Source organism: Zootoca vivipara, chromosome Z1 (genome assembly GCF_965207765.1).
Source record: "Zootoca vivipara chromosome Z1, rZooViv2.hap1.1, whole genome shotgun sequence".
NCBI lineage: Eukaryota > Metazoa > Chordata > Lepidosauria > Squamata > Lacertidae > Zootoca > Zootoca vivipara.
Window position 1 is genome coordinate 36,045,379 of NC_142583.1, and position 26,022 is coordinate 36,071,400.

General features: G+C 42.8%; 1 protein-coding gene across 2 annotated transcripts in view; it reads left to right on the forward strand.

The window, feature by feature from the left end:
* Positions 1-2,483: 2,483 nt before the first annotated feature.
* The window catches only part of FBXW7 (F-box and WD repeat domain containing 7), a 117,262-nt gene continuing 93,723 nt past the window's right edge, over positions 2,484-26,022 (forward strand). The window contains exon 1 of one of the 2 annotated variants that reach the window (XM_035114048.3): positions 2,484-3,337. Coding sequence is in view for 1 of the 2 variants with exons in the window: in XM_060278658.2 (XP_060134641.1) it covers positions 25,759-25,914 (156 nt within the window). In the remaining variant the exon portion in view is untranslated. Of the gene's footprint in view, positions 3,338-25,700; positions 25,915-26,022 lie in introns of those variants that run through there. The other variant, XM_060278658.2, reaches the window with a different exon arrangement.

Consider the following 26,022-nt stretch of genomic DNA (forward strand, 5'->3'; position numbering starts at 1 on the left):
CATGCATGCCCATCTATTTCTCTCCTTCCCACCCACCCTCTGCATGGCCCTGGGCACTGGCAACCTATGCTATGCCACTGGGGAGACAGGCCTGGAATGGGATGGTAGCATAGTATTAGGAACCAGCCCCAGACATAGAAATGATGTTTGGGCACAGCTATATGTCAAGACTCAGCTTTGCATGTTTAACAGTATGTATTTGTTTTTTGTTTTTTGCTTAAATGCGGTTGTGGGAGGAACAGACTCTGAATTTTACTCCCACAATATTTGCCCTATGCCTTTAAAACACATTCAAAGCACATTTCTTCCCCCTCCCCAAATTCGGGGCACTGTAGTATGTTAAATCTGTTGGGAATTGTAGCTGTGTGATGAGTAAACTACACTTCCCAGGATTCTTTGTGCAGGGATATGCTTTAAATTCCTAGTATTCAAGCCTGGTGCAGTGAGAAGTTTAATTGAGCATCCGTGGCTCATTCGGCTCTCACCACTAAGCACATATTCTGTTGAAATGTGGCATCAAATGAGCAAGGAGAATTTACTGTGTGGTGTGCATGCCATTGCTAAACCCAGTTGCCTCTCACCTGTAACTATGTTGTTAGCTTGACAGGGGTCCATAGCTCAGGTGGCTCCTGTTGCTAACACTGCATGTAGAGCAGCTGAGAGCCTAGTTGAAATAAGATACCAGGTGTGCACAGCACTGAGTAGGTAGGATCTACTTGCCAGTGGACAGCCATGGTTAAATTGGGCCATACAGTATTTGCCACCAAAAGATAGACTTCCTAGGTAAGGGGCAGCTTCCGAAAGACCACAGAGAACCAAGTGTATATAAAGAGGCCACATTTTGTAGGTTCTTTTAAAAACTGTTGAATATAATGCAATGCAGCCTGCTAATTAAATATTTAGTTTGCATAATGTTTGTATCCCCGATATGTTCTGGGTTGGCATTATTTTCTATTTTGAATAGAATTCAGTGATCACTCGTTTCACCACTGTCCCTAACTCTATGCCTACAAATCTCCTGAAATTAGGTAGATGGAATACACTTATTATTTATTATTTTAAATCAGGGTTTTGAATTAGCATCTCTGAAGTTTACAAATCCTTAAGAGGCAGACAACACATTATTTATTGATTGCTTTTTTGAATTGCCCTCTGCTAAAAAGCGTGCCTGAGGCAAAATACAATAAAAATGCTGAGAATACAAATACAAGTGGTCTTCACATTTGTTTGCAATAGCTGCCTCCCATGCTTGTCATGGGATAACTGACAGCTTCAGTATATGCTTTTTGTGTTGCTCTCTTTAGCTGGGTTATGTGCAGGCTGTTCTGTCTTTTCTTGACTTCCCTTAGAACAAGATAGTTCTTAAGTTGCCTTATGGTGGAAGTGGGGTGGACATTTCTGCAGGAATTATGAACAAAACAGTCATATTGGGTCAGACTATCTGGCTATTCTAGACCAATAGTGTGTGCTCTGGTTGGCAGCAGCTCTCAGTCTGAGGTATTTCCCTTCCTGAATCTTAATTTGGAGATGTCAGAATTGGGACCTTTCGGATGCATAACATTTATGCTAGCACTGCCAATTCCTCAGGATGTTCTATCTTTTCTTCACACCCTCTTGCAAAAAAATTAGTAAGCTTTGCATAGTTTCATTAGATTTTTTTAATTTTTAGAGTGATGGCCAGGGAGATACCTCATTATTCAAATAAGGTGAGCTAGTTTCCTCAGATTAACCAGCCATGTGCTTTGTCGCAGAAGTCTAATAAATTTCTTCCATATTATTAAAAAACAGCTGATCATTACATGGGTGTACTTCCGGGCTGCATAGTGCTCGATTGCACTTCTACCACGCAATCCAAGGTGCTGCAAACCCAGGTGAGCTTCAAGACGGGCAACATGATCACTTCACTTGGAAACTGGGTGGCTAACCGTGGGACAAACACAGATCACGAGTCCTGCATACCCAGAACATATATTTTATAAGTGTTTGCAAAGAGCAGCACTCTCAGTGGAGTGGGGAGAGGGTAACAGGGGAGGAGCTTTGTCTCAGTGGCCAACTCCCTTCCTTCCGATGCTTTTATCTTCACAACAGCCCTGTGAGGTAGCAGAGACTGAGAGCTGCTGACGAATCACACAGGGAAGCTTCACGACTGAAGAGGGATTTTGCATCCAGTTCGGAGCCCCACGACACCAGAGTTAAATCGGCCTCCTCATCTCAAAAATCCAGGGCTGGTCCGGCGGCGAAGAGGTTAATCACCCCACCCCACCCGCCAAGTTTGCGGCTGCGTAGAGCGAGGCGGCCGTCTCGCCGCTCTTCTCCTCCTCGACTCACCCCAGTGTCCCGGACTACACCGTTCCGCAGCATCAGCACCCCGCCCCTAACCAACCCTGCGTAGCAACCCCTCTACGTCATTACTTCGCACCGGGAGGCGGCGGCGGCGGGTGGAGGGGGGGTTGCTGTTGCCAGGCTACGGCTGGTGTCATCTTCCCGCGCCGCCGTCGACGGGCCGTCCCTTCTTTTCCTCCTCCCTCCTCCTCAGCGCTGACTGTGTGCGCTCGCGTGAGGGACAGAAAACAAGCGGCTCCCGAGAGCGACTAGGCAGCCGGACCGTCCCGTGGCTGCGCGCGCGAGCCTCTGCCCCTTTCCCCTTCCTGAAACAGAAGCGGCTCCCCGTTTGCCCCGCTCCCTTCTCCTCCTCCTCCTCACACTCCTGCCGCCGCCCTCGGCGGAGCGACCGGACCCAGCGCGGAGACTCAGTCACCCACATGCCTGGGAGCGGGGCGGGAGCGGCGCTGAGCCTGGCCGTCCGGCTCCGCTTCCGCGCTGCCTCTGCCTGGCTGGGGCCCTAGCAGCGCCCTCGGCGGCAGCAACCCCCGAAGAGAGTGTATGAGAGCCAGAGCCGGGCTGGGGCTGGGGCCGCGGCCCGACCCACTCGCCGCCTCCCCCTCCAAGGCCGGGGGTGGCCGCACCGGCCCCGGGGGGAAGCGGCGGGCAGCGCTGTGCTGGAGGAGGTGGAGGCGCCGGCGGCTGCATGTGAAGCGACCCCGAGCGCGCTGCTGTCGCTGCTGCTGCTGCGACTGAAGATCCCCCGGTGCCGGCGAGGACCCGTCCTGCACCTTCCAGCTGTGCGCCTCCGAGACCCCCGAGCCGACTCTCCTCTCTCGCGTCGAACTGTCGAACTTGCTGCCCAGCCCACACCGGCCCTCCAGTCCCGGCCGCCACATTGCGGGCGAAGAAGCAGCGGTGGTCTCGGCCCCACGTCTGCTACGGTCGCGGCAGGAAACCCAGCCCGGCTCCGCTGATCGACCGCTCTCTCTCTCGCTCCACTCCCCCTCCCGAAGTGAGTAACAAACGGTGGGACGGATGGTGCGGTGGGGTTGTCGCTCAGATCCGCTGCAGCATCCCACCACCGGGCTCCGCGGACTGTGCACGTGGATGCCGACCCTCTCGCCTCCTCCTCCGCTCCTCCCGGTTGGAACAAGGGAAAGGGGGCGGGGAGCGGGAAGGATGGGAAAAGGGAATGGGATGCTTCGGCAGTGCCCCGCGCGGCACTTGGTGGGGTGTGAAGGGCAGCCGCCGCCGCTGCCCCTCGTTTCATATGCGCCTCACGTTGCCGGGCGCTCTGCACGGTCTGCTGCGCTAACTGACCCTCCCTCTTAGCCGTGGCCGAGAAATCTCTCCATCGGGGTCAGGCGGAAACGATGGGTGCATCTCGAGGGGAGCTTTAAATGGCTTTGTTGGGTAGCTTAATGAAAAGAGAAGGGCTGGAGAGAGCCAATCAAGGAACGACTTCGGACATCGTGTTTCCTCCAAGTGTTAAGACTCTTTCTCTCTTTTTCACCCCCTCTCCCGCATCCCCCCCCCTTTACCAGCTACAAAAAGTAGTTTGCATACTTTTGGTCCCTCCACCAGGTATATGCCTGTTTTTCTTACAGGGACTTGATGTTGACTACTGTGAGGTACTGGGTGTATCTTCCGGTTTGGATGGTCTGAAGATAAGCAGGGCAAGGCTAGGAGTCATTCAGCCTCATTTGGTCTTGAGCACTTGAAAAGTCTGAGATTTGAATACACTCTGTACATTTTTAATATGCAATACCGGTAGCACCTTGCACTGCAAAGTTATATCAGAAATTATCTTAAGTTAGTTTTAATGCAGTTTAAATGCTTGTGATGCCTTAAGTTTATAACTATATATGAGTTACATATTATTTACAAAACCCGCTCTGTCCATATTTTGAAAATCTTCTTGTTGGCCTGATGCTCAAGAGTGTGCTGCGTAATTTTCATCTGTCTCTCTCTGTTTAATAGTAGGAGTTCTACCAGAAGACTCAACATGGTCAGCACACGTGCATAAACTTTAGCTACATATTTTTATCCACCAGTGGGTTGGTGCAAGTATTGGAATGTTTGGCTTGCCATATCTTTTGTTATGTGACTGTTGAATACAGCACAACATACTTTTGAGTAAACATTCATAGGATTGCATTGTTACAGCATTTATTTGGTACTATTGAACTCTGTGAGGACTTCAAAATAAACATGGATTGGGTTGCTATTCTGAAGTCCTAAATGAGGGATAGGGAACTTATCTGCAGATGCTGTTGAATTAAGAACTAATAAATTATGCCAGCATTAACCATTGGCCATGCTGGCTAAGGTTGATGGGAGTTCTAGTCTAATGGTGTCTGGAGAACAATGGAGGGCCTTCCTGGTAGTGGCGCCCCCCCTGTGGAACACACACTCTTCAGATCGCAAGGCGATAAAGAATTACACAACTTTTAGAAGACACCTGAAGGCAGCCCTGTATTGGAAAGTTTTTAATGCTTGATGTTTTTATTATGTTTTTAGATATGCTGCAATCCGCCCAGAGCAGCTGGGGAAACCAGATGAGCAGGGTATAAATAATCTAATCAACTCCACCAAAAGTAACATTGGGGGGATTCACATAGACAGTCACCTGCAGAATTGGCTGCACTAGAGTCACTTGATGACATTGGGCCTTATTTGGCCCAGTCCTTGCATCATCTCTAGCCAGGCATAGCATGGAACAGGGTCCCCCTTCCCTTCCTTTTGCTCCTGCCTGCATGAGCAGTGGGGCTGCAGATGCAGCATTGCTGTCACAACCTGCTGCTTCATTGCTAGAGTTAGGATTGCTTTGCCAGTGGAATTTAGTAGAATTTACTTCTGAGTAAACATGATTTGTATTGCTCCATGCAGTTGCCATGGAAATTGATGTGACCATGTTTTCTAATTAGTGTAAATTGCTTTTTAAAATTACTTAGAGTGCTATCCTATGAAGGAGTTACATTGGCTGCCCATTTTATTCTGGGCCGAATTCAAGGTGCTGGTGCTAAGTGACTTGTGACCCAAATAACGGAAGGAATATCTCTCCCATATATTAGAGATAGGGAACTGTGGCCTGCCAAGTGTTGCTGGAATACAACTCTCATCATCTCATACCAGCTAGGGCTGATGGGATTTGTAGTCTAATAATATCTCGAAGGCCACAGGTTCCCAAACTAAGCCCTATATCATCCTGCCTATGACTTAAGATATTCAGAGGTGGCCCTTCTCTGCATACCACTGGAGAGGTTTTCCTGCACTGCCACCCCACTTGTGGAATGCCCTCCTCTTAGAAGTGCAGTTGGTGCCATCACTTCTATCATTTTGGCACCAAGAACAAACTTTGTAAGTCTTGTTACATTCAGTGGAGCTGCTTATTCCCTCATAGTTTGGGTTAGGATTTTAGCCTAAGATTGCAATCCTATCTCAGTTTATTTGGGAGTAAGCCCAGTTGAATTAATAGGACTGACTTCTGAGTAGAAATTGTTAGGACTGAGGTGTTAGTGTTTCAATTAATAGATGGTATGTAACTCAGGTGTGTGGCTTTAATTTGTTTTACTGTTTTAATTTGTTTGCATGGTGGTCCATTGTGTTTTATGTGATATGTATTTTGTTCCCCACACTGGCCTCCAGTGTGCTGAAGGGGCGGGGGCAACAAGCATTCTTAAGAAATAATAAAAATTAAATAAAATTTACCTCTGAAATAAGTCCCATTGAATTAAACAGGACTTACTTCGAGGCCAGTTTGTATAGATTGCAGCTTTAATGTTAAATGTACGGTAACTGCAAATACACTAACATGAGATCACAAACTTTAAAATAATTGTTGTTGATTTGTTTTATGCATTAGGTCTTAGCTCATTTAATGCTTCCACTATTTCTCTTTCTCTTTTCATGTCTGTAGTTGGCATTGCTTTTTTCATTTACATATTTTCCAATGTGTTTTTCCAATGCAGAACTGTTGTTCACTTGGTTTCCCCCTCCCCCTCGTTTTCGATCAAGTATGGTTCATTCTCTATCCATGTCCCTGTAACCTCCTGGCCATATTCTTTTCCTTGTCCTCTTGCTGTATCAGTCATTTCAATATAGTAAAGCCAATGAAGTATAACTTTTGAATATTCTCTGCCACTTTTAAAGAGCTACACTAATGCTTATGTTTTGCACACTGTCTCACTATGTAATTGTATTGTGCAAACCCTTTGTTTAAAAATAACTACTAGTAAAACAGGTTTATTAAGTTCCTGAGGAAGTGTAGTGGACAGTACAGTTTTAAAGGTGTTAATGCTATACTGGACTTGTACCATTTGTTAGATTTTGTATTCTAGTTCACCTCTTCAACACATACAATATAACAACCTGTTGGATCATCTCATTCCATTTATCTGTGTTTTAGTAGCACTTCTGCTGATGTGCTTAACTTCAGTCTTAGATTATGGTGCCGAAAAGCACTTCCCTGAAAGTAAATTCTATTAAAATAAATGGCACATCTAAGAAAACATACATGGTGCACATTAATTTTTGTCATAGAATTGGTTAGCTCACAGTCTTACACTTTTCTTAGAACATCTTAAGTTAAAAATGGCTTTAGTTCTTTATGGTCTACTTAGGCTAGCATATCCCCTTCTTTTCATTTGTGTCTGTCTAGTATCAAAGCCTGTTTATTCCACAAGAAAAAGCTGAGTAAGGTAATGAACCTTTGTTTCAAAAGACTGTTGGTTGTAGGCAACTGAATTTTACTTAGAGGAGACTTCATGAAATTAATGGACTTAAGTTAGTCATATTCATTGATTTCAATGAGTCTGCGTTCAATATGACTAATGTGGAATGTAGCTTGTGTCATCTTGTGCTCTGCCCATTTATCCTACCTTCTGGTATTTGTGGTTGACAAGAAGCCATTGCTACTAGGAGATGGTGATGATGACATGTTTCTACGTTCTTTGAGATTTCAAAAGAGCCATTAAATTCTGGCCTTTCCAAGTAATTTCTGACAGTTCTTTGCCATGCCTTCTCTTCACTGTTTTTTTGGCTGCTTCTCTCCTTTCTAGATTTTCCCTCTCAGAAGCTACCTCATCCATTGACTTGCACTTTGTCTTTCATCTTCTTGATTCTGGATTAAGGCTAAGTATGGGTGCTGTCAACCAAACAGTTTCACCCCAGTTACATTTGGGATGGGTTGAGCCATTACCTTCTCAGTATGTTCAAGAAGAGTAGCAGTGTTGGCCTTTTGTAGCAAGAACTAAAGTTCAGTGGTAGCTTGAAGACTAACATGTTCATTGTTCCACATTTTTTAAAAAGAACCTACAAAATACACCTGCTACTGTCACTTTAATTATGGAAGGTAATGTCACACAGCTTAATATTAGGTTAGGCAAGAATAGTCAGAATAGTCTGTTTACAATATAACTATTTCTGGAGAAGTACACAGGTTTCTTCTTGACTTTTCTCCCTTTTTGTGCCCAGTCTGACATTCATATTTCGTAAGTGATTGAAAAATGAGGATTGTAACAGGGTAGAACCACATTTGCAGCTACCACTCAGTGGTTAAGAGCTGCTTCACATGTTATAGATCCCACACTGGTGTTACTTGAAAGAGCCTCTGAAATGGTTGCCATTTCATATGACTGATTTTGAATATCAATGTAACTACCGGTAAATAGCTCAGCCATACGGAGGCAGCTTCACATAGCAAGCAGTTTGTGTAAATAGCTCACCATGTAATTTTGGCAACTTTAAGCCCAACATCATGAATAGCAAAAAAAAAAGTCACTTGTTTTGGCATGATTAAAACTTCTGGAATCACTTCAGGAATTTGCTATGTAAACTACTTTCTGCATGCATCTGTCCATCTGTTTGTTGTGTTTGAACCCAGATTCATGGCTTGTCTTGTCCAGAGAAACCTTGAGCAGTAAATGAAGAGCAAACCTTAGAGGCAAGGCAAGGCATGAGCCCAGATTTGGAAGTAATGCTGAACCAAACCACGACTTAGCCTTGGGTAGAAGCAGGTCCCGGGAAGGAGGGCAGGAGCAGGTGCTGTCTTTTCTCTGTGAGCCTACACACTTGCTTATTCACACTAGACCATGGTTTGGCTTAGCTTTGCGTTAATGGGGTCTACTGTGAGTATGACTTAGCTGGATAACATTCACTATCTTTTAAACTCAATTCATATATCTCTTTGTGTGGTTTATGTGTGTTTTTTGAAGTGACATTCATTTGCTTAAAGTATAAAGCTTTGTAGTTTCTGCTTACTGTTTCTGAACGTCAGCTTCTACAGCAAACAAGGGAGGTGTCCTAAAACAGCCTCACTAATATGCAGATATGTTTATAAACACTGCCTATCCTGAGTGTTGAACAATGTAGGAGTTGTATAGCTAAAGTAATATGTAATCATGTAATTGAAGGCTGCACTATATTACGTATGCATAAATGGGGCAAAATGAGGTTGCCTAGCTGGCTGTCTATCCCATTTCAATAACTTTCTATAGAGTGCTTAGCTTTACAACATTGCTCTGCTTTTTAAACTTGCATTGTTGAATACATAATAAGTTCTAGGAGTTCAGGTTTTGGAGGAGACCGTTCTTCTAGCATTTGAACTGAGACAGGTATAAGCAGTAAGTATATACTGTACTTTTGTAGACCAGAGATTCCAGGTAGAAGAGATTCAGGTAGTCTTTTCAATTGTTTAGGCTTGGAAATCTTGCCTTTAGAATCTTTAAGGAATGAATTCTACAGCATTAATTTTGTTCCTCTGTCAAGGTTTCATATTGATTTGCTGTTGACAGATCCCTTTCATCATTCCGTTTTGTGGTATGGTTCATGTTCTCGTTTTGTGATACCTCAGGTTGCAGTGGGAGAAAAGGAACTGTGAAGAAGGATCCTAACTACTCTCAGTTCTGCTGTTCAGCCATACAGTAGCCTTTAGATCTTGGTAGGAGTATCAGGAAGAAAAGCCCCTTTCAGCTGCATTCTTAATGCAGGCAGAATATTTGGAAACCTTAGCTGACTTCAGAGTCTCTTATAAAGTAGTGATATATATTGAATGGATATGTAGCAGGAGAGCAAAATGCTCTTCTTTGTCTCTGGTTAAAACCCTTTTAAAATACTCCCCTCCCCTGTAAATTTACTGAGTATACTTGTATGTAGTAAAATCCTAAACAGAAGTGATACTGAAAGTAGTACTAGACAGTAAAGTAGCAAAAGGGAGATAACTAAATTTTTAGAAAAGTAAACAACAACTCGGTGAGTGGCAACATAATGGTATATGGCATTAACCTGTGATAAATGTACTAATGGAAAACCTAATTGAAAACACTGTATTTGGATAAAGTTTTAGATTCTAAAATAATTGTTCCAACTTAAGAATGATTTTGAGATAATGTGGAAAGTTCTATGAAAATAACTACTTAACTTTCTTGATCAATGAAAATATCATTATTGTCATGCTGGGCCCCAGCAGTAAAGGATTTGTAGGAGATAAGGTGATGGATTACACTACCTAAGTATGTGTTTTGATTTCATGGAGTTTCTTGGAGATCCTTGGAAGCTTAGCATCTCTTCCTTAATGAGAAGTTCAAGAATGGTGAGCAATCTAGTGATCTAAGACTGCAGCCCCAAGCACATGTACCACTGAAACCAGTAGGGCTTGCTTCTGAAGGATGCTGAGAATTGCACTTCATGTAATCAGATATTGCAGGGGTAACTAAGCAAAGTCAGGTTGTTTTCAAAGTCTTCACTACACGGTTGTGGGGTTTGCAAGTTTAATTTTTTCACTGGGACATTTCCCATGTCATAAATTCATAGACTGAGAGAATTTTAAAGCTCGAAGGTACCCTGAGGGTCATCTAGTCTAACCCCCTAAAATGCAGGATTCTTTACTAAATCATACCTGGCAGATGACCCACCCAACCTCTGCTTTAAAGTTCCAAGGAAGTTCTTGTAGAAGTCTGTTCCTCTGTCAAACAACTCTTACTGTCAGAAAGTTCCTCCTGATGTTTAGTCAGAATCTCCTTTCTTGTAACTTGAATCTATTGGTTTGGGTCCTACCCTCGAGCAGAAACAAGCTTGCTCTATCCTCCATGCGGCAGCCCTTTAGCCATTTGAAGATGGATATCCTACCTCCTTTACCTGGCTAAACATACCCAACTCCCCAACCATTCCTCATCAAACTTGGTTTACAGGCCCTTTATTATCTTGGTCATACTCTGCTTGTCAATATCGTTCTTAAATTGTAGCTCCCAGAACTGGACACAGTTCTCCAGTTGTGGTCTTTACAAGGCAGAATAGACTGTACTATGACTTCCCTTGATTGGGATATTATACTTCTGTTGATGCAGCCTAGAATAGCGTTAGCTTTAGTAACAAAGAAAGGATGCAAGTTTTAAATAAATATCAGCTAAGGTTGGCATTTTCAATATTTTTAGCTTTGGTTACTAAGTACAAGAAAAATAAACAGGCTTAACTGGATTACTCATCTAGGGCATTATACATTTTTAAAAATCCAAACAAAATTTTCTGATACAAATGACCCTAATCCAAGCTTTCCAGAAAACCTTTGTCACTGCCTCATTGTACAATTGTTCTTATATTGCAGCTCATTCTGAGAAAAGTTTTATGGGGAACAATGGTTTCACTACTGCTTCTTAGGCTTATTCCAAAAACAGGGATGGGGAACCCATGGGCTTCTTTATGTTGTTGGACTCCTCCTATCAGTCCTGGCATGGACAGTGATCAGGGATCATAGCAGAGGGAAGCCAGCAATTCATGGGAGCCCATGTGTACCCCCCTAGAACAGAAATGTGAAACACCTTAAATGGCGTGATTTGAAACCAAATTTATTGGTCACAATCCATCCCAGAGCTAGTTACACTTAAGTCTACTGACTTTAGTGGGCTTTTGTGTTAGATTGTAGCCCCAGTGCAGAAGTCTGGGGTTAAGCAGAGAGCTTGTGTGTAATAATGATGAAATGATGAAATTTGATATTCCATTTTTTTAGTCTACTTGTGAATTATTAAGGCCTTTTCTGTTATGTAAGATAGGTGTTTTCTACAGTTAATAGTTTGTTTTCTTTGTATGGCTACTAATTATCGTTCTGTATTTCCTGATAAGATTGAATCTCTTCCATTTCTCAAGACTTAATGAGGAGGTATTGAATATGTTACAAAGCAATGAAATACAGCTGTGGTGTTTCTGCATATTCAGTGTTACGGTCTAAACTTTCTTTTGCAATCACTCTGTGCTCCTTACCCAGCTACATGGACTATTTGTCTAGCCTGATGTAACTACTCTTCCGTTAAATCTCAGGGAGAGTTAAAAAATCTTTTCACTCTAAAAACGGTATCCATATGTCGCTCTTTACTTTGCTATTCACCCAGCCACAATGTGTGAAGCCCTGGGTGTTGTCCTGCATTCAGAAAACTCTGTCTAATCAATGTGTGGGAAGGAGGATCCCTCTTTCTCTGCCCCAGGTGTCCTTGTATTTGATACGACATCCGTTTTTGAATGGATTTTTACAAATACCAGTATATCCCTGAAAATACACAGAGGAGAATACAGTACATGCCATTTAGACGTTGTAAGACTTGTGGAGGCCAAGTGGTGAGTAGTGGATCCCCGACTCACTGTGTGTTTCAAAAACAGTTTTATCCTGTTTCCTGAGTGTGTGGATAGGTCTCTTCTACTTTTTATTATTATTTAGCCTGTGTGTATTTGTGGCAGGCTTAGTGGCTTACTTCTGTTCTTTTTACAACTCAGGACAATGTGAGGCACTTGTTTCTCACTTTGCCATTACTTTTACAGGTATTCAAGATTTATTTTTAGCTATGTATTTTCTTTAACGTTTCCTCCTGCCTTTATAGAAGGCAAGACAAATTGTATTTATAGGCCATTTCCCCCCCTCCCTTATTCAGAAAAGGGAAAATCCAGAGCTGTCCAAGCACTTCGCTGGAGGGAAAAATATAGCCAAGACTGCTTTTAGAGCAAAGCTGGAAGCTTGCCAAGAACAGCATATGCAGTGAGATGGGAAAGGCCTGGAAGCAAAAGTTGCCTCTTTGAGGGTAAAAAGAGAGAGGGTAAAAAGCAGGCCCAGAAACTACTACTATTTAAAGTGAAACTAAGTTGGAGAATTTATCTTTGATTAAGGTTTGATTTGTAGTTGAAGTGGATGGCAGGAGACTTAGTATTGTGGGTATGAAAGTGCAAATAAGCAGGAAATTGGTGTAAATTAGAACTCATTTGCTTTAGTTTGTGTTCATATGACTTTTCGTTGTTGAAAAAAACTGCATTTAAAAAAGGAATGCATTTGTTACTTTTGCATCCTTGTATTCTTTCAAAGCTGCAACTAGTATTTTAGTTGCATAAGTTGTGAGAGGTACCTTATGCTGAGAGTAGTGTCTTGTACAAAGGCAGCTGCTAAACTTCAGGAGTTTAAAAATACAGTACCTTATAGGAAGCATCCCTGAGTGGTGATCTAAACCTGGATTTCTACTGGATCTGCTTCCTGCTTGGACGTTGCAGGAATGGTAGTCTCTGTGTTGTAGCGCTATTCTTTGTAGTCAGGGGGGGGGAACACAATTGTTTACAAACAGCAGCCATTTAAATGCCTAATTTAATTATTATTTGATTTCTGGTACAGAAGTATAAATCATAGAATCATAGAGTTGGAAGAGACCACAAGGGCCATCCAGTCCAACACCCTGCCAAGCAGGAAACACCATCAAAGCATTCTTGACATATGGCTGTCAAGCCTCTGCTTAAAGACCTCCAAAGAAGGAGACTCCACCACACTCCTTGGTAGCAAATTCCACTGCCGAACAGCTCTTACTGTCAGGAAGTTCTTCCTAATGTTTAGGTGGAATCTTCTTTCTTGAAGTTTGAATCCATTGCGTGTCCGCTTCTCTGGAGCAGCAGAAAACATGGCATTTCTGTGAAGTATTAAACAGGTGGCTGAACTCTTGTCAACAAAACGAATCCAGCATTTCAGTAGTGTTAATGCCCTTTGACTATGTAAGGCAGCAGTCATATACTCGCATACCTGGGAGACAGTCCCATTGAACTCAGTAGGACTTAGAAACTCAAAAACTTATAAACGTGGAACATAACAGAAGAAGGGAGAGAATAGCCTGAAGGGGAGGTTAGTCTCAGTATTATAACTCTAAACAATCTGAATGTGTAGCATCTGAATTAGTAATTGAATGATACACATACATGTACGAAACAACCCACAGTCTGCACCTATGTTTTTGTCTTGGTGCTCAGTTTTGTTCCTACTCATGTAGAAATAAATTCAGTGGGACTTGATCCCTATTAAATGTGCATTGGACATTGGCCTTTGTAGATCAGTTGAATCTACAGTGTAGTAAATAACTTAATGATTTAGAGTCGCACCATTTAGCTCTTCCTTTTGGTTTGTATTATTTCGTAACTTTCCATGCATGCTCCTATATTTTTCTCTCTCCCAGGCCCGGCTACATCCTGTTATTCTCCATTAATTTTCTAGATTCTGCATACTGATCTTTTCACACATCCCTCTTATTTTTCTGTCACCTGATTATCAGTATATTTGCATTGTGATGTACAACGATTGTGAGGTTGGGAGGATAACCTTACTATCCTGTTCGATGATAGCTTCCAAAGGGGAGCAAAAACAACACACACCTTAAAATAGCAGATTTATTATGGCATACGCTTTTGAGGACTAGGCTACATGTTAGTTACATTCTGGGGAGAGCTCTGGTTCTTTTATAGTTGACCAAGTACTCTTGACCATGGACTGAGGAAAATATGCATAAGAAAAGTGTCCTAAGATCTCGGGTTCGTGGTTTTCAAAGGGTAGTTAAAAATGCATTAAAATAGAGTGTATATTATTGGCATATATTGTCAGTCAACAAATACAGGATGGGCAAAATCCACAAAGCTGCCAGTGTTAAACTTAACTGGAATGAAGCAAGTTGACTCCTACCTCTTGGCCCAGTAAACAGACACCCACAACTTGGTCAAGCAGCATCATGGGTGCTGTTAGTACGTCCCTTATCAAATGCTTGCTCCTTTTCTAGAGTCATGTAATTTTATTTACTCTGTTTCAAAAGTATACGTTGTTACTGTTGTTGGCTTTATTGACAGCTTTTGCATTTTAGCTGTGCCTTAACCTGGCTTTCTGTTACATGAACATGGAATTATTAAATGCAACTACTGTGTTCAACCTATAGGAAAATCAAAATACTAAGCCTTGAACTTGTTTTAAGAGACATTTCTAGAGTTTGTGGGAAAGCCAGAAATATTGCAGTTAGATGCATTCTCTGAGGCTTCTGATGTTTCATAGACTAACAAAAGGTTGCTTTATTAGTAGCTTTAATGAACAAATCGCTTTATTGGCTTAGACATACTGGTAGCTTTGTCGGTCTAAACAGCTATGAGTTCTTGTTTCAATTCACCATTGTGCTCAAGTAGTGAAGTGATAGCCATTGACCTTCTACTAAAGCACAATAAAAAGTTTTTTTGTGAAGAAGAAAAGTGCGCAAGGAGAACTGCAACACAATTCTTGGACTCCAGCTCAGCAACTTAAAAATAAAGTCTTCATAGCTCCTGTGTTCAGACAGACTCTTGTTTGGTTCCCAGTACATACAGTATACCTTAAAACACAACATTGACTCTTGAAAAGATGCCTTTCAGTGGACCAACTTGAAAGGTAGTGTAGCCTTTATCTTGATATTTCATCCACACAACGTTGTACTCTTGGCTTCACAGTGCTTAGCTTACAAAACAAAATAAAAAGGACTGCTGATAATAGAGTTGTTGTATTAAGTGAGTGTCTTTATCTTTTTTTTGTTAGTTCTGGATGATTTTTCTGAATAAATTATAATTATAATTGGAAATTAAGATGAAACTTCAGTGAAACTTCCTGTCTGTTTTTTAAAAATAAAAAAGATTGCATTCCTACCACTGTTTAAGTGCCTAATGGGTAGTTTAAGGATTAGCATTGGCATGCTTTTTCGTCAACCTATGTTGACTGCTGTCTCGGTTATGTCTATATTAGAGGGGGAAATACCTTCACACTCAAAGGGAGAAAAATTGCATAAAATTAAAAGGGGTTACAGTTGTACTTAGCTTTTAAATTTTTTGTCAGTTTATGCAAATACATGTAGCTCATCCTGGTAGAGAAGATTATGTAATGCTTTGTGGGTCTAAATGCCACATCTATGTTTGGATGAGGAAGGTGGCAAAATGTGCATTCTGGGGGCAGGAAAGGGACTTGCTCATGATTAAACCTCTCCTGTTCCTGTGAAAAATAAGGGTGTGGGCATCCAAATACTTCTGGATCCAAAGAGTTTTTTCCAACAGCTCAAGCTGCTTGGTGTCAGGCAGAGGCTGTGTTCACACAAAAAACTTAAACCGTGGTTTGTTCAACAAACCACTAGTTGTCTCTCAAATTAGTAAGCAAGCAAAAGTGTGTTTTCAAATTGCTTTTGCCTTGTGCCTTTGTAGCTTGACATGCATTTGGAATGAGGTGGACAAATAAACTATGGTTAAGCATTTAGAAAGTCAAAGCCAAACTATGGCTTCACATCATTGTCAGAAAACAAACCATTATTAGTTTGCTGGGCTGCATCAGGGTGTTCAGGCAAGCCATGTATTGATTAAACAATCCATGGCTTAGCCTTTTGAGTGAACTAGGCTGGACAAATTCAGTGATATTAAATGATGGATAGAGAATGGCCTGCTTTTCTTCTTCTTCCCCATTGATTATGTCTTTGCCATGTTTCAGCTAAGCTGTGCCTCTAAAGTGAATAATGGTGTTCGGTGGGTTAGAAAGCAGGAAGCACAGTTATGCTGCTTCTCCTTTGCTAAGGACAGACTCCTACCGGTATACAGTAGTCCCCTTGGGCTGAGTGCTCAGCCAATCTCTTATTCTGAGTTCAGTAGCAGAGCTTGATTTGAGAAGAAGCAGGAAAATTAGATCCCCCCTCCTTCCAGTTCCCCCTTCCATCAGTGGCAATATTTATATTTAAACAGTTTAGATCACAACATTATTCAGTATAGCTTGAGTTCATGTATTGATTTTTTTCTTATATTTTAGTAGTTTTATTCAGAATACTCCGACATAAGTGGGTAGTAGTCTATAGTTTTGGTCTTTTCAGATTGTTTTCTTTTGGTTTTACCAAGATCATTGGTTCAGTTGTACTTACTGGTATATGCAAAGCGTGTATAAATTTCCCATTAAACAGCAATTGTAAAATCTGCTTCTGGATTAAATACCAGGTTCTTAATCCCAACCACTGTATTTTAGTCAAATAAGATTTCAGATTGGGCAGCCTTGAAGATAATCTGATCCTAAGCTTTATCAATCAAAAGTAAAACCTTAAACTTGGCCTAGTATCATATAGGCAGCCAATTTTATTCTTTATGCAGGGGGAGGTAACTTCTGACTATAGGCCACCCTGCAAAATAACCTGGTGCATTTTGCACTAATTTCAACTTCCAGACAAACCTTAAGGACAGACCAATAGAGACTGCATTTCAGTAATCTAGACTTGAGATGTACCAGCTATGTAAGGGGATTGCAAGCACTAGTAATACCCTGATTTGTAGTCTCTGCAAACCAGGCATCCCCAAACTTCGGCCCGACAGATGTTTTGGAACTACAATCCCCATCTTCCCTGACCACTGGTCCTGTTAGCTAGGGATCATGGGAGTTGTAGGCCAAAACATCTGGAGGGCCGCAGTTTGGGGATGCCTGCTGCAAACCATGTTTTGCTGCACCTTTATCTATCCCACACCTGACGTCATTTATGACATCAGATGTAGGGCAGCTGGGTTAAACTTAGCAAAAGTAGTATCCTAACAAAAAGCGGTTCCTCACAACCCAAAATGACTCCATTGAACTAGAGGATGCAGTGGAGAAAGCAAAGTAAGCCCTTTTTGCCACAACTATTGCCATGCATTGGGTGTGATTATATGCTCTAAGTGATGCTTGTTTGACCTCCTAGTGGGTTTTATATCACCTAGGGAGCGGGTGGCGCTGTGGTTCAAATCTGTGCGATGGGGTGAGTTCCCGTTGCTCTGTCCCAACTCCGTCCAACCTAGCAGTTCGAAAGCATACCAGTGCAAGTACAGTAGATAAATAAGTACCGCTGTGGCAGGAAGGTAAACAGTATTTACATGCAGTCTGGCATCTGTCACAGTGTTCTGTTGCTCCAGAAGTGGTTTAGTCATGCTGGCCACATAACTCAGAAAGCTGTCTGTGAAAAAACACCGGCTCCCTTGGCCTGAAGCGAAATGAGCGGCGCACCCCATAGTCGCCTTTGACTGGACTTAACCATCCAGGGGTCCTTTTCCTTACCTTTTACCTTTATATCACCTGCACTCTAGCCATTGTCCAACCTGCTTCATTACCTGGAGTTCAAGGATGCAAAGGCTTAGACTGGGCTCCACTACAGCAGAGAGGGCACTAAGAAGTGATTGTGTTTGTGGCCTTATGCATTCTATCACAAGTTGTGGCACCTCATACAATCAGTTCAGATCTCACCAGGAAGTAGCCTGGCCATGGCAATGGGGTCATACAAACTTCCATCTATATTCAGGCCTTCATATGCCACTTGGAGCAAAGACCAGATCCAGAGTATGCCCTGCCTGCCCTATGTGTTGGACCAGTAACTACTTGAGACAGTGTCATCATTGCCATTGGAGACCATGAAGATCAGTGAGTTAGGGACTTCTCTTGCATGCAAAGACTGTTACAAGTGTGTACTCACACGCACAGAGCCAGCACTCGTGTTCATATACACAATGCTGAGAGGTTTAGGATCTTGTGCTGGAGTGATGACATGCACTTGTTATGGATATGTGTTAACCCTCAATCTTATGCCCACAAGAAGCTCTCACACAAAGAAATTTTTTTTGGTTTATTATATGTCATAGGAGTAACAGAATATAAAAAATGCTGCTTTAGACAGCAAAGGTATAGTCTAAGCAGGTAGCAAATTACAATACACACACACACACCTCAATTAAAGAGTAAAAGATTCCCTAACTATTCTAAAGGCCTACAGGAGCATTGGCATGACAATTTTGTCATAAACCCACACTAGAAGGGGGTGGGAGAGGAAAGTATACCTGTTGTTGAGAGAAAGCAGAAGTGTGCAGTGTCCCAGAGAATGCTGTATAAGTTCTGTCCTGTTGGAACTGTGAGAGCTCACTAGCCTTTGAATCTAATAGTTTTTAATAACACATTGCGGTTCGAGGACCCGCCCCCTGCAATAAATAAAGACACAGTGACACGTGGTATTAAGGTTGATGGGTAGAATAAGGCCACAACTTTATTGGTTAAAGCAAGTGAGAGGTATTGGCTTAGGCATTGGACTCGCTAGCAAGCGTGACTCCACCCCGCTCGGCGGGGGGGGGGGGGTCATATCAGGTTAACACCCCAAGGGAGGAGCCTGTTGATGCAAATACAACTGAAAGCTCACCCTGGTGCCACCGGGGTCGTGCCATGGCCCTAGCCACCAGCAGGGCGTCGGGATCCACGACCGCCGGATCCCTTTAAGGGGATACCCCTATAAGAGGAGGGTTGGATGATGGCCACAACCAGTCCTCGAACACACCAGACAACTCCATATTCCAATGCCTACCGCCAAATACCGAAGAAGTTGTGACGAATTGCTACGAGGTAGGCGAAAAAACCAAGAGGCCGGTGCCAATTAGCCAATTGGAGAAAAAACTCCTACCCGGACCCTTTGGGCCACCAAAGGCGACCAACCGAAGTCCATAGCAAGGTCAAAATGAACCTGACTAAGGGACGACCTAAAGGGCGGGTGGGTGGGAGATCCGATGTGGTGCAGGGGCAAAAAGGGGCGATCTGGAGCCTGCCGCGCTAATTTAAAGACCTGTTAGCTCCGCCCCCCTGTTGTTGTTTAGTCGTTTAGTCGTGTCCGACTCTCGTGACCCCATGGACCATAGCACGCCAGGCACTCCTGTCTTCCACTGCCTCCCGCAGTTTGGTCAAACTCATGTTCGTAACTTCGAGAACACTGTCCAACCATCTTGTCCTCTGTCGTCCCCTTCTCCTAGTGCCCTCAATCTTTCCCAACATCAGGGTCTTTTCCAAGGATTCTTCTCTTCTCATGAGGTGGCCAAAGTATTGGAGCCTCAGCTTCACGATCTGTCCTTCCAGGGAGCACTCAGGGCTGATTTCCTTCAGAATGGATAGGTTTGATCTTCTTGCAGTCCATGGGACTCTCAAGAGTCTCCTCCAGCACCATAATTCAAAAGCATCAATTCTTCGGTGGTCAGCTCTCACTTCCATACATCACTACTGGGAAAACCATAGCTTTAACTATACGGACCTTTGTCGGCAAGGTGATGTCTCTGCTTTTTAAGATGCTGTCTAGGTTTGTCATTGCTTTTCTCCCAAGAAGCAGGCGTCTTTTAATTTCGTGACTGCTGTCACCATCTGCAGTGATCAAGGAGCCCAAGAAAGTAAAATCTCTCACTGCCTCCATTTCTTCGCCTTCTATTTGCCAGGAGGTGATGGGACCAGTGGCCATGATCTTGGTTTTTTTGATGTTGAGCTTTAGACCGTATTTTGCGCTCTCCTCTTTCACCCTCATTAAAAGGTTCTTTAATTCCTCCTCGCTTTCTGCCATCAAGGTTGTGTCATCTGCATATCTGAGGTTGTTGATATTACCAGCCCTGAGCGCGGCAGGTAAAGGTGGAGCAGGGGGGCGGGACCCGCCCCCTGCTCACTGCGTAGAGCGGGTCCCGCGCGCAAATTCCCCCCTCTCTGAAGAGGAGGGCTCTTGCGGTTCGAGGACCCGCCCCCCGCAATAAATAAAGACACAGTGACACGTGGTATTAAAGGAGGGGTTTTTTCAGAGGCAGAGAGAAATACAAAGGGCTAAATGAAACACCAAGCAGAGATGCAAACCCCGCAAACATACGATACCCTACAGCAGCTGCTCCTTGCTCTCACAAGATCCGTCGGGATGCCGAAGGAGAAGATCCGATGAGAAGATCCGATGTGGTGCAGGGGCAAAAAGGGGCGATCTGGAGCCTGCCACGCTAATTTAAAGACCTGTTAGCTCCGCCCCCCCAGCTGGCCCTATTGGCCAGCCCTGAGCGCGGCAGGTAAAGGTGGAGCAGGGGGGCGGGACCCGCCCCCTGCTCACTGCGTAGAGCGGGTACCGCCCGCAAATTCCCCCCTCTCTGAAGAGGAGGGCTCTTTTTGCCAAGGCATGCCAGTGGAGAGGTGAGGGGGCTGTGAAATGAGCGATTCCTACAATTTGCATAATGCCTTCCAGATTTTCCTGCCTATTTTTCACCTTGCTCATCTTTGGTGATCCTGTTCCTGTTTGCTTAACAAAAGAGTGAAAGACATATGAAGAAGTTTGCATGCACACGAAAGCTCATACCAAGAACAAACTTAGTTGGTCTCTAAGGTGCTACTGGACATTTTTTTAATTTTTAAAATATATTTCTACTGCGTCACACCAACACAGCTACCTAGACTTCTGATAGTGAGCAGTTATCTGAACCTAGGCATCTCTGTCTGTGATTTGCCTTTAAATCACCTTACCATTGTGTGGATGGATCCCACTGAGGAGCTGAGTATTTTGTATTTAGCAATCCTATATTTGCATGTGTTAATCTTCAAGTCAGATGTGTGTGAATTTAGGATAATCCTGGATCCCTTTCAGGATGCTGGAGTAAGGCTTGTGTCAGGTTACCATGGAGTTCATCATGTCATATTAGTTATGTCAATCTTATACTTATGCCGTGATCTACACAGGTAAACCGTATCTTAAATTCAGATTAACGTGCAACTCCTCACAAGACAGGCCCTGGTGGGTTGAGTGGACGAGACCAGTAGTGGATCTAACAGTCAATAATAATAATTTATTATTTATACCCCACCCATCTGGCTGGGTTTCCCCAGCCACTCTGGGCGGCTTCCAAAAGAAATATTAAAATACAATAATTTATTAAACATTAAAAGCTTCCCTAAACAGGGCTGACTTCAGATGTCCTCTAAAAGTCTGGTAGTTGTTTTTCTCTTTGACCTCTTGTGGGAGGGCGTTCCACAGGGCGGGTGCCACTACCGAGAAGGCCCTCTGCCTGGTTCCCTGTAACTTGGCTTCTCGCAGCGAGGGAACCGCCAGAAGGCCCTTGGCGCTGGATCTCAGTGTCCGGGCTGAATGAAGGAGGTGGAGACGCTCCTTCAGGTATACTGGACCGAGGCCGTTTAGGGCTTTAAAGAAGGTGGTCTCTGCAGGTGCTGTAGAGGGAAATCCAGGGTAGATGGGGCTCATCCACCTGGGAAGGTAGCCCATCTAGGAGAAGGAAAATTCTGGTCCTAAACCTCCACTACCTTGCAGGATATCTTTGGGAGAAGAAAAGGCTAAGCCTGAGTAAACCCTACACAAATCAAGTGGAGTCCCTGGCAGTTGGATAGCACCTTGCACACCTCCTTCTGGCAACTCCTGCAGCCAAGCTGGTGCCAAATGTATTGCTCTGTTTTCTTTTGGAAAAGGCATATCTAAGAGATCTTTCATATTGTAGAAATGAGAATTAAATTAATGTTGCTGTTCTCCCACACCACCTCATAGGAGCCTATTGGAAAGAAAGTTGCTATTGCCATCCATAATGTTATAGTATCTAAAACAAGCCAGGATTCAGGAGCCTATTTCAAGTTGCCTTCCAGCTTTTCCATAGTTTCCAGTTCTCATATGATAAGGAGCTATGGTTATCTGTGGTTTCCTGGTTTGTTTTGCTTTTTGTGCAGGGAAGAGTGAAGCAACAGCAAAGGGTCTTCATGTGCAGTTCATGCATATCCTGACTTAGTAAGAGACACAGGTGGCGCTGTGGTCTAAACCAGGCATCCCCAAACTGCGGCCCTCCAGATGTTTTGGCCTACAACTCCCATAATCCCTAGCTAACAGGACCAGTGGATGGGGAAGATGGGAATTGTAGTCCAAAACATCTGGAGGGCCAAAATTTGGGGATGCCTGGTCTAAACCAGTGAGCTGCTTGGGCTAGCTAATTGGAAAGTTGGCAGTTTGAATCCATGCGATTGAGTGAGCTCTTGTTGCTGTGTCCCAGCTTCTGCCAACCTCACAGTTTGAAAGCATACCAGTGCAAGTAGATAAATAGGTACTGCTGCAGCAGGAAGCTAAATGGTGTTTCCATGCACTCTGGCACTCATCACGGCCCTCCATATGCCAGTAGCTGGCCACATGACCTGGAAAGCTCTCTGTGGGCAAACACTGGCTCCCTCTGCCTGAAAAACGAGATGAGCGCCGCAAACCCACAGTCACCTTTGCGTGGACTTAACCATCCAGGGGTCCTTTAACTTACCTTTACGTTAAGTCAGGATCCAATCATGTGAATGCATCCAGTATGTGTAAATGGCCTTTCAAAAAACTGAATTATTGTTTAGAACTTTGTTCAAATTAAGATGCTTTCTTGAAATATCTAGCTAGGTATTATAGATAAATCAGCATGTGTCATTGAAGTTATTCTGTATATTGGAATTCTTCCATGATTATATCTACCTAAACAGTCACTTTGTTTACTTACTGGATGATTGCCCTATATGTGGTCTGTCACTGGCTCCATCTTTATGCATCCTGAGAATCAATAGTACATTAAGGAAACTGACATGAGATGAGTGGGGGAGCACATAAATAATGAATAACAACCTTTACTGCTAGTGTTTCATTCCTGTTAAAGGCAGTACAAGTTTCCCTGAATTATCTATGCATTTCATATCACGTTAATTTGAAATGATTATACCCGCCTTTAACTAATTATAATCAAAAGCTGTTTCTTTGTTTGACTATATCAAATTTCCTACTATAAGAAAAATAAAGCTTAAATTAGATCTATTGTGTTCAAAATGAGAGCATTGTTCTATGCTGCTCACTACTTTGAGTAAGGGGTAATTTCCAGGTCAGTTTCCTTGGAAGGGAGAGGATTCTGACTCTTACCGTAAATGTTTCTGTAATAACTTAAAAAATATGCAGGATGATCAGGTGGGCACACAAACAGACCCAAACCAATCCCAAGGCAACAGCAGCAGCTCTGAGATCCAAAAACATAGAACTGCTTTAGTCTTCTCTGGTCAAAAACAAATTAGTCCTTTATGAACCCACCCTGTATGGACTTCAGATATCTTCCACTCTGTGGGTGAGGGGAAACAAGCTATACTGATGGGGCAGTAGTGGTAATTGTGATGATGCTTCTTTAAATGAGCAGTCTATATAAAAACTTGGTAAAAGATGGCTATTTCTTTGCTTGGCACAACAGTATGGCATAGCTGTAATCATCTTTTTTAGAACTCTGCCTCTTGAGATTCATTGAAAGGGAGATGGAAGGGGAGCAGAAGGAGGACAGGAAGTCTCATTTGGTTCTATGAGATGTTTCATCTTGAGATGCAATTTTATACTAGGAAAGAAACTGGGAAATTATTAGGCTAAGGTTGCTCGGTGCACTCTAATACTGTATATATTAATTTTTTTCATTAGCTTCCTGTGATTCCCTATCTTGCATATTGGTGGCAAGCAAACATACATCAGCAATAACACTTCCTTTATGAGCTCAGAAATGTGACTAGGCAAGACGGCAGCTGATTTTTAGAAGTTGGCTCATTTCAGGCCGTCTGACTGATTTCACCTGATATTGCTTTACATTTTCCCTATAATGTTTTTTCCCTGATGAATAGCTGTGTAGAATCAGCGCAGGAAGAGCAAAGTCCTTGGCAATACCAGCTCAATTGCATCTGCAGATGAGGATTTAAAATTCTATGCAGCAGACAGTACCTCCAGCAGGCGAGTAAAAGGTTACTGCATTATTTGCTTGTTTGCATGCAGAGTCTTTCTCCACAAAGGCTTTTTATTCAATTTGCATTGGTTGCTTGAATTTTAATATTACTGGAAAATGATTTAATAGAAATGTGAATATCGAAAGGGCAGAACAAGGTTGAAGGAAGAGGCAGTACTGTCTCAATATAGCTGTAAACCAGGGCTGGAGGAAGAGGGGAGGAGACAGAGCAAATATAGCTTTTGATGCAGAGCAAAAACAAGAAGTTTTGCTTAAATGTGTGCGCTTAAGCTGCTGTCATGCCACTTGCTTTTTCTTAACCATTTGATAAAAGGGATTTTATAGACAACTGCTGATAGCTCTATCAATGTAAGTGACAATTATTTCAAGGCAGATTATCCTGTAATCAGGTTGAGCATCTGTGTTAACGTGAGCTCTCTCTCTTTTCAAATACTCTAGTGCATGCTGCAGTAAGACAGATAAATGCACTGCTTTTAATAGCTGAAAAAGACCAGCACATCATCTACTGATATATAGCACTTGCAATTAGTACTGCTTTGGAAGCATCTGCAAGCTTTTATATTTTATATTTGTTTTGTTTTTTACATTGAGGATCAATTAAACAAGGGAAATTAGAAATACAGCAATGCTATTGAGGAAAAGTTTTTCTATTTAAATATTGGTACATTAACTTTGGGAGACAAAGAAAAGGCAGATGATTCCTCCCCCCCCAACCCCCACTTGTCTGAATCAATTTGCTAACTTTTCCCCTCTGAGGTATCGGTAGCTATCCAATAAGTTAATTCCATGTTTCCTTTACTAAAACCCTTTGCCTGTTATGTTTTCCATTGCTTTGGCTCTTTTTTAAGCTGAAATTTGCCCCAGTTAGTTGTTTGGTTGGTATATATAAGTTTGTAATGGTGTTAGCCTTTTCTCCAGAGTTGTATTTTCATAAGACAGCTTTCTGCACTTTGCTTTTAAGTTTGTTAGGCTGAAGTGGGGCGTATATTTAATATAGGGAAAATGGCAAAGTTTGGCAGTAAAGAAAATACATTAATCTAAGTGGAATTGGCAGGTATCCTGAACATTAGAGTCTGATTGGCAAATCAGATTCCAGCCAGTAATCTCTACACTGTTGTTACTCTCAGCAATGCAGCAACAGTACTTTTTCAGATATTGAGCGGATCTTGAATAGTGATCATGGGAACACAGAGGGGTGTGGCTATTTTCTGTTGGCTGTTGGAGACTGCGTGTTCAAAGTGGGAACAGGTTGGATAGAGGATATCAAAGCAGACCTGAAGTGCTACAGAAAAACAAACTGTAGTCAGTGTGCAGTGTCTGTTTCTTTAAGTTCATGGCTTCCTTGCAAAACAGTGGAGAGCATCAAAGCAGCTTGTCTTGCGAAAGTGTAGCTGGAAAGAGGCACTTTAAGATTGCGAGCTTTGCTTGGCAATAAAATACAGTGACTACTAGCATTAGCTTTGGAGAAACACCATTGCTTTATTTTTATCAGTATTAATTTTTGCCAGGGAGCTGCAGAATGAGGCGGTCGGCCAATTTTGATTGTGTGTGGGCCAGTACCAGTACTGATTTCTTAAGGAATAAACTCATCTGATGAGCAAGTCAATGTGTGGCTGTGGCTGCAGCATTATTTCTTCTTTAATGAAGAGGCTGGGCCGTTCGACCTGCTGTTCCGATCTCCTATCTTGCAGCCATACATCAGACCAGTTGCAGAGACTATCCATCGAATGTCCCAATCAGCCAAAGAAGGTAACTATACAGATTTATTAAAAACATTTCCTTTAAAATAGATGCAATGTGGACCTAAAATAAGACACATTTTACAATGTTTTTAGTTTTTTTTTTGACCTTGCAGCA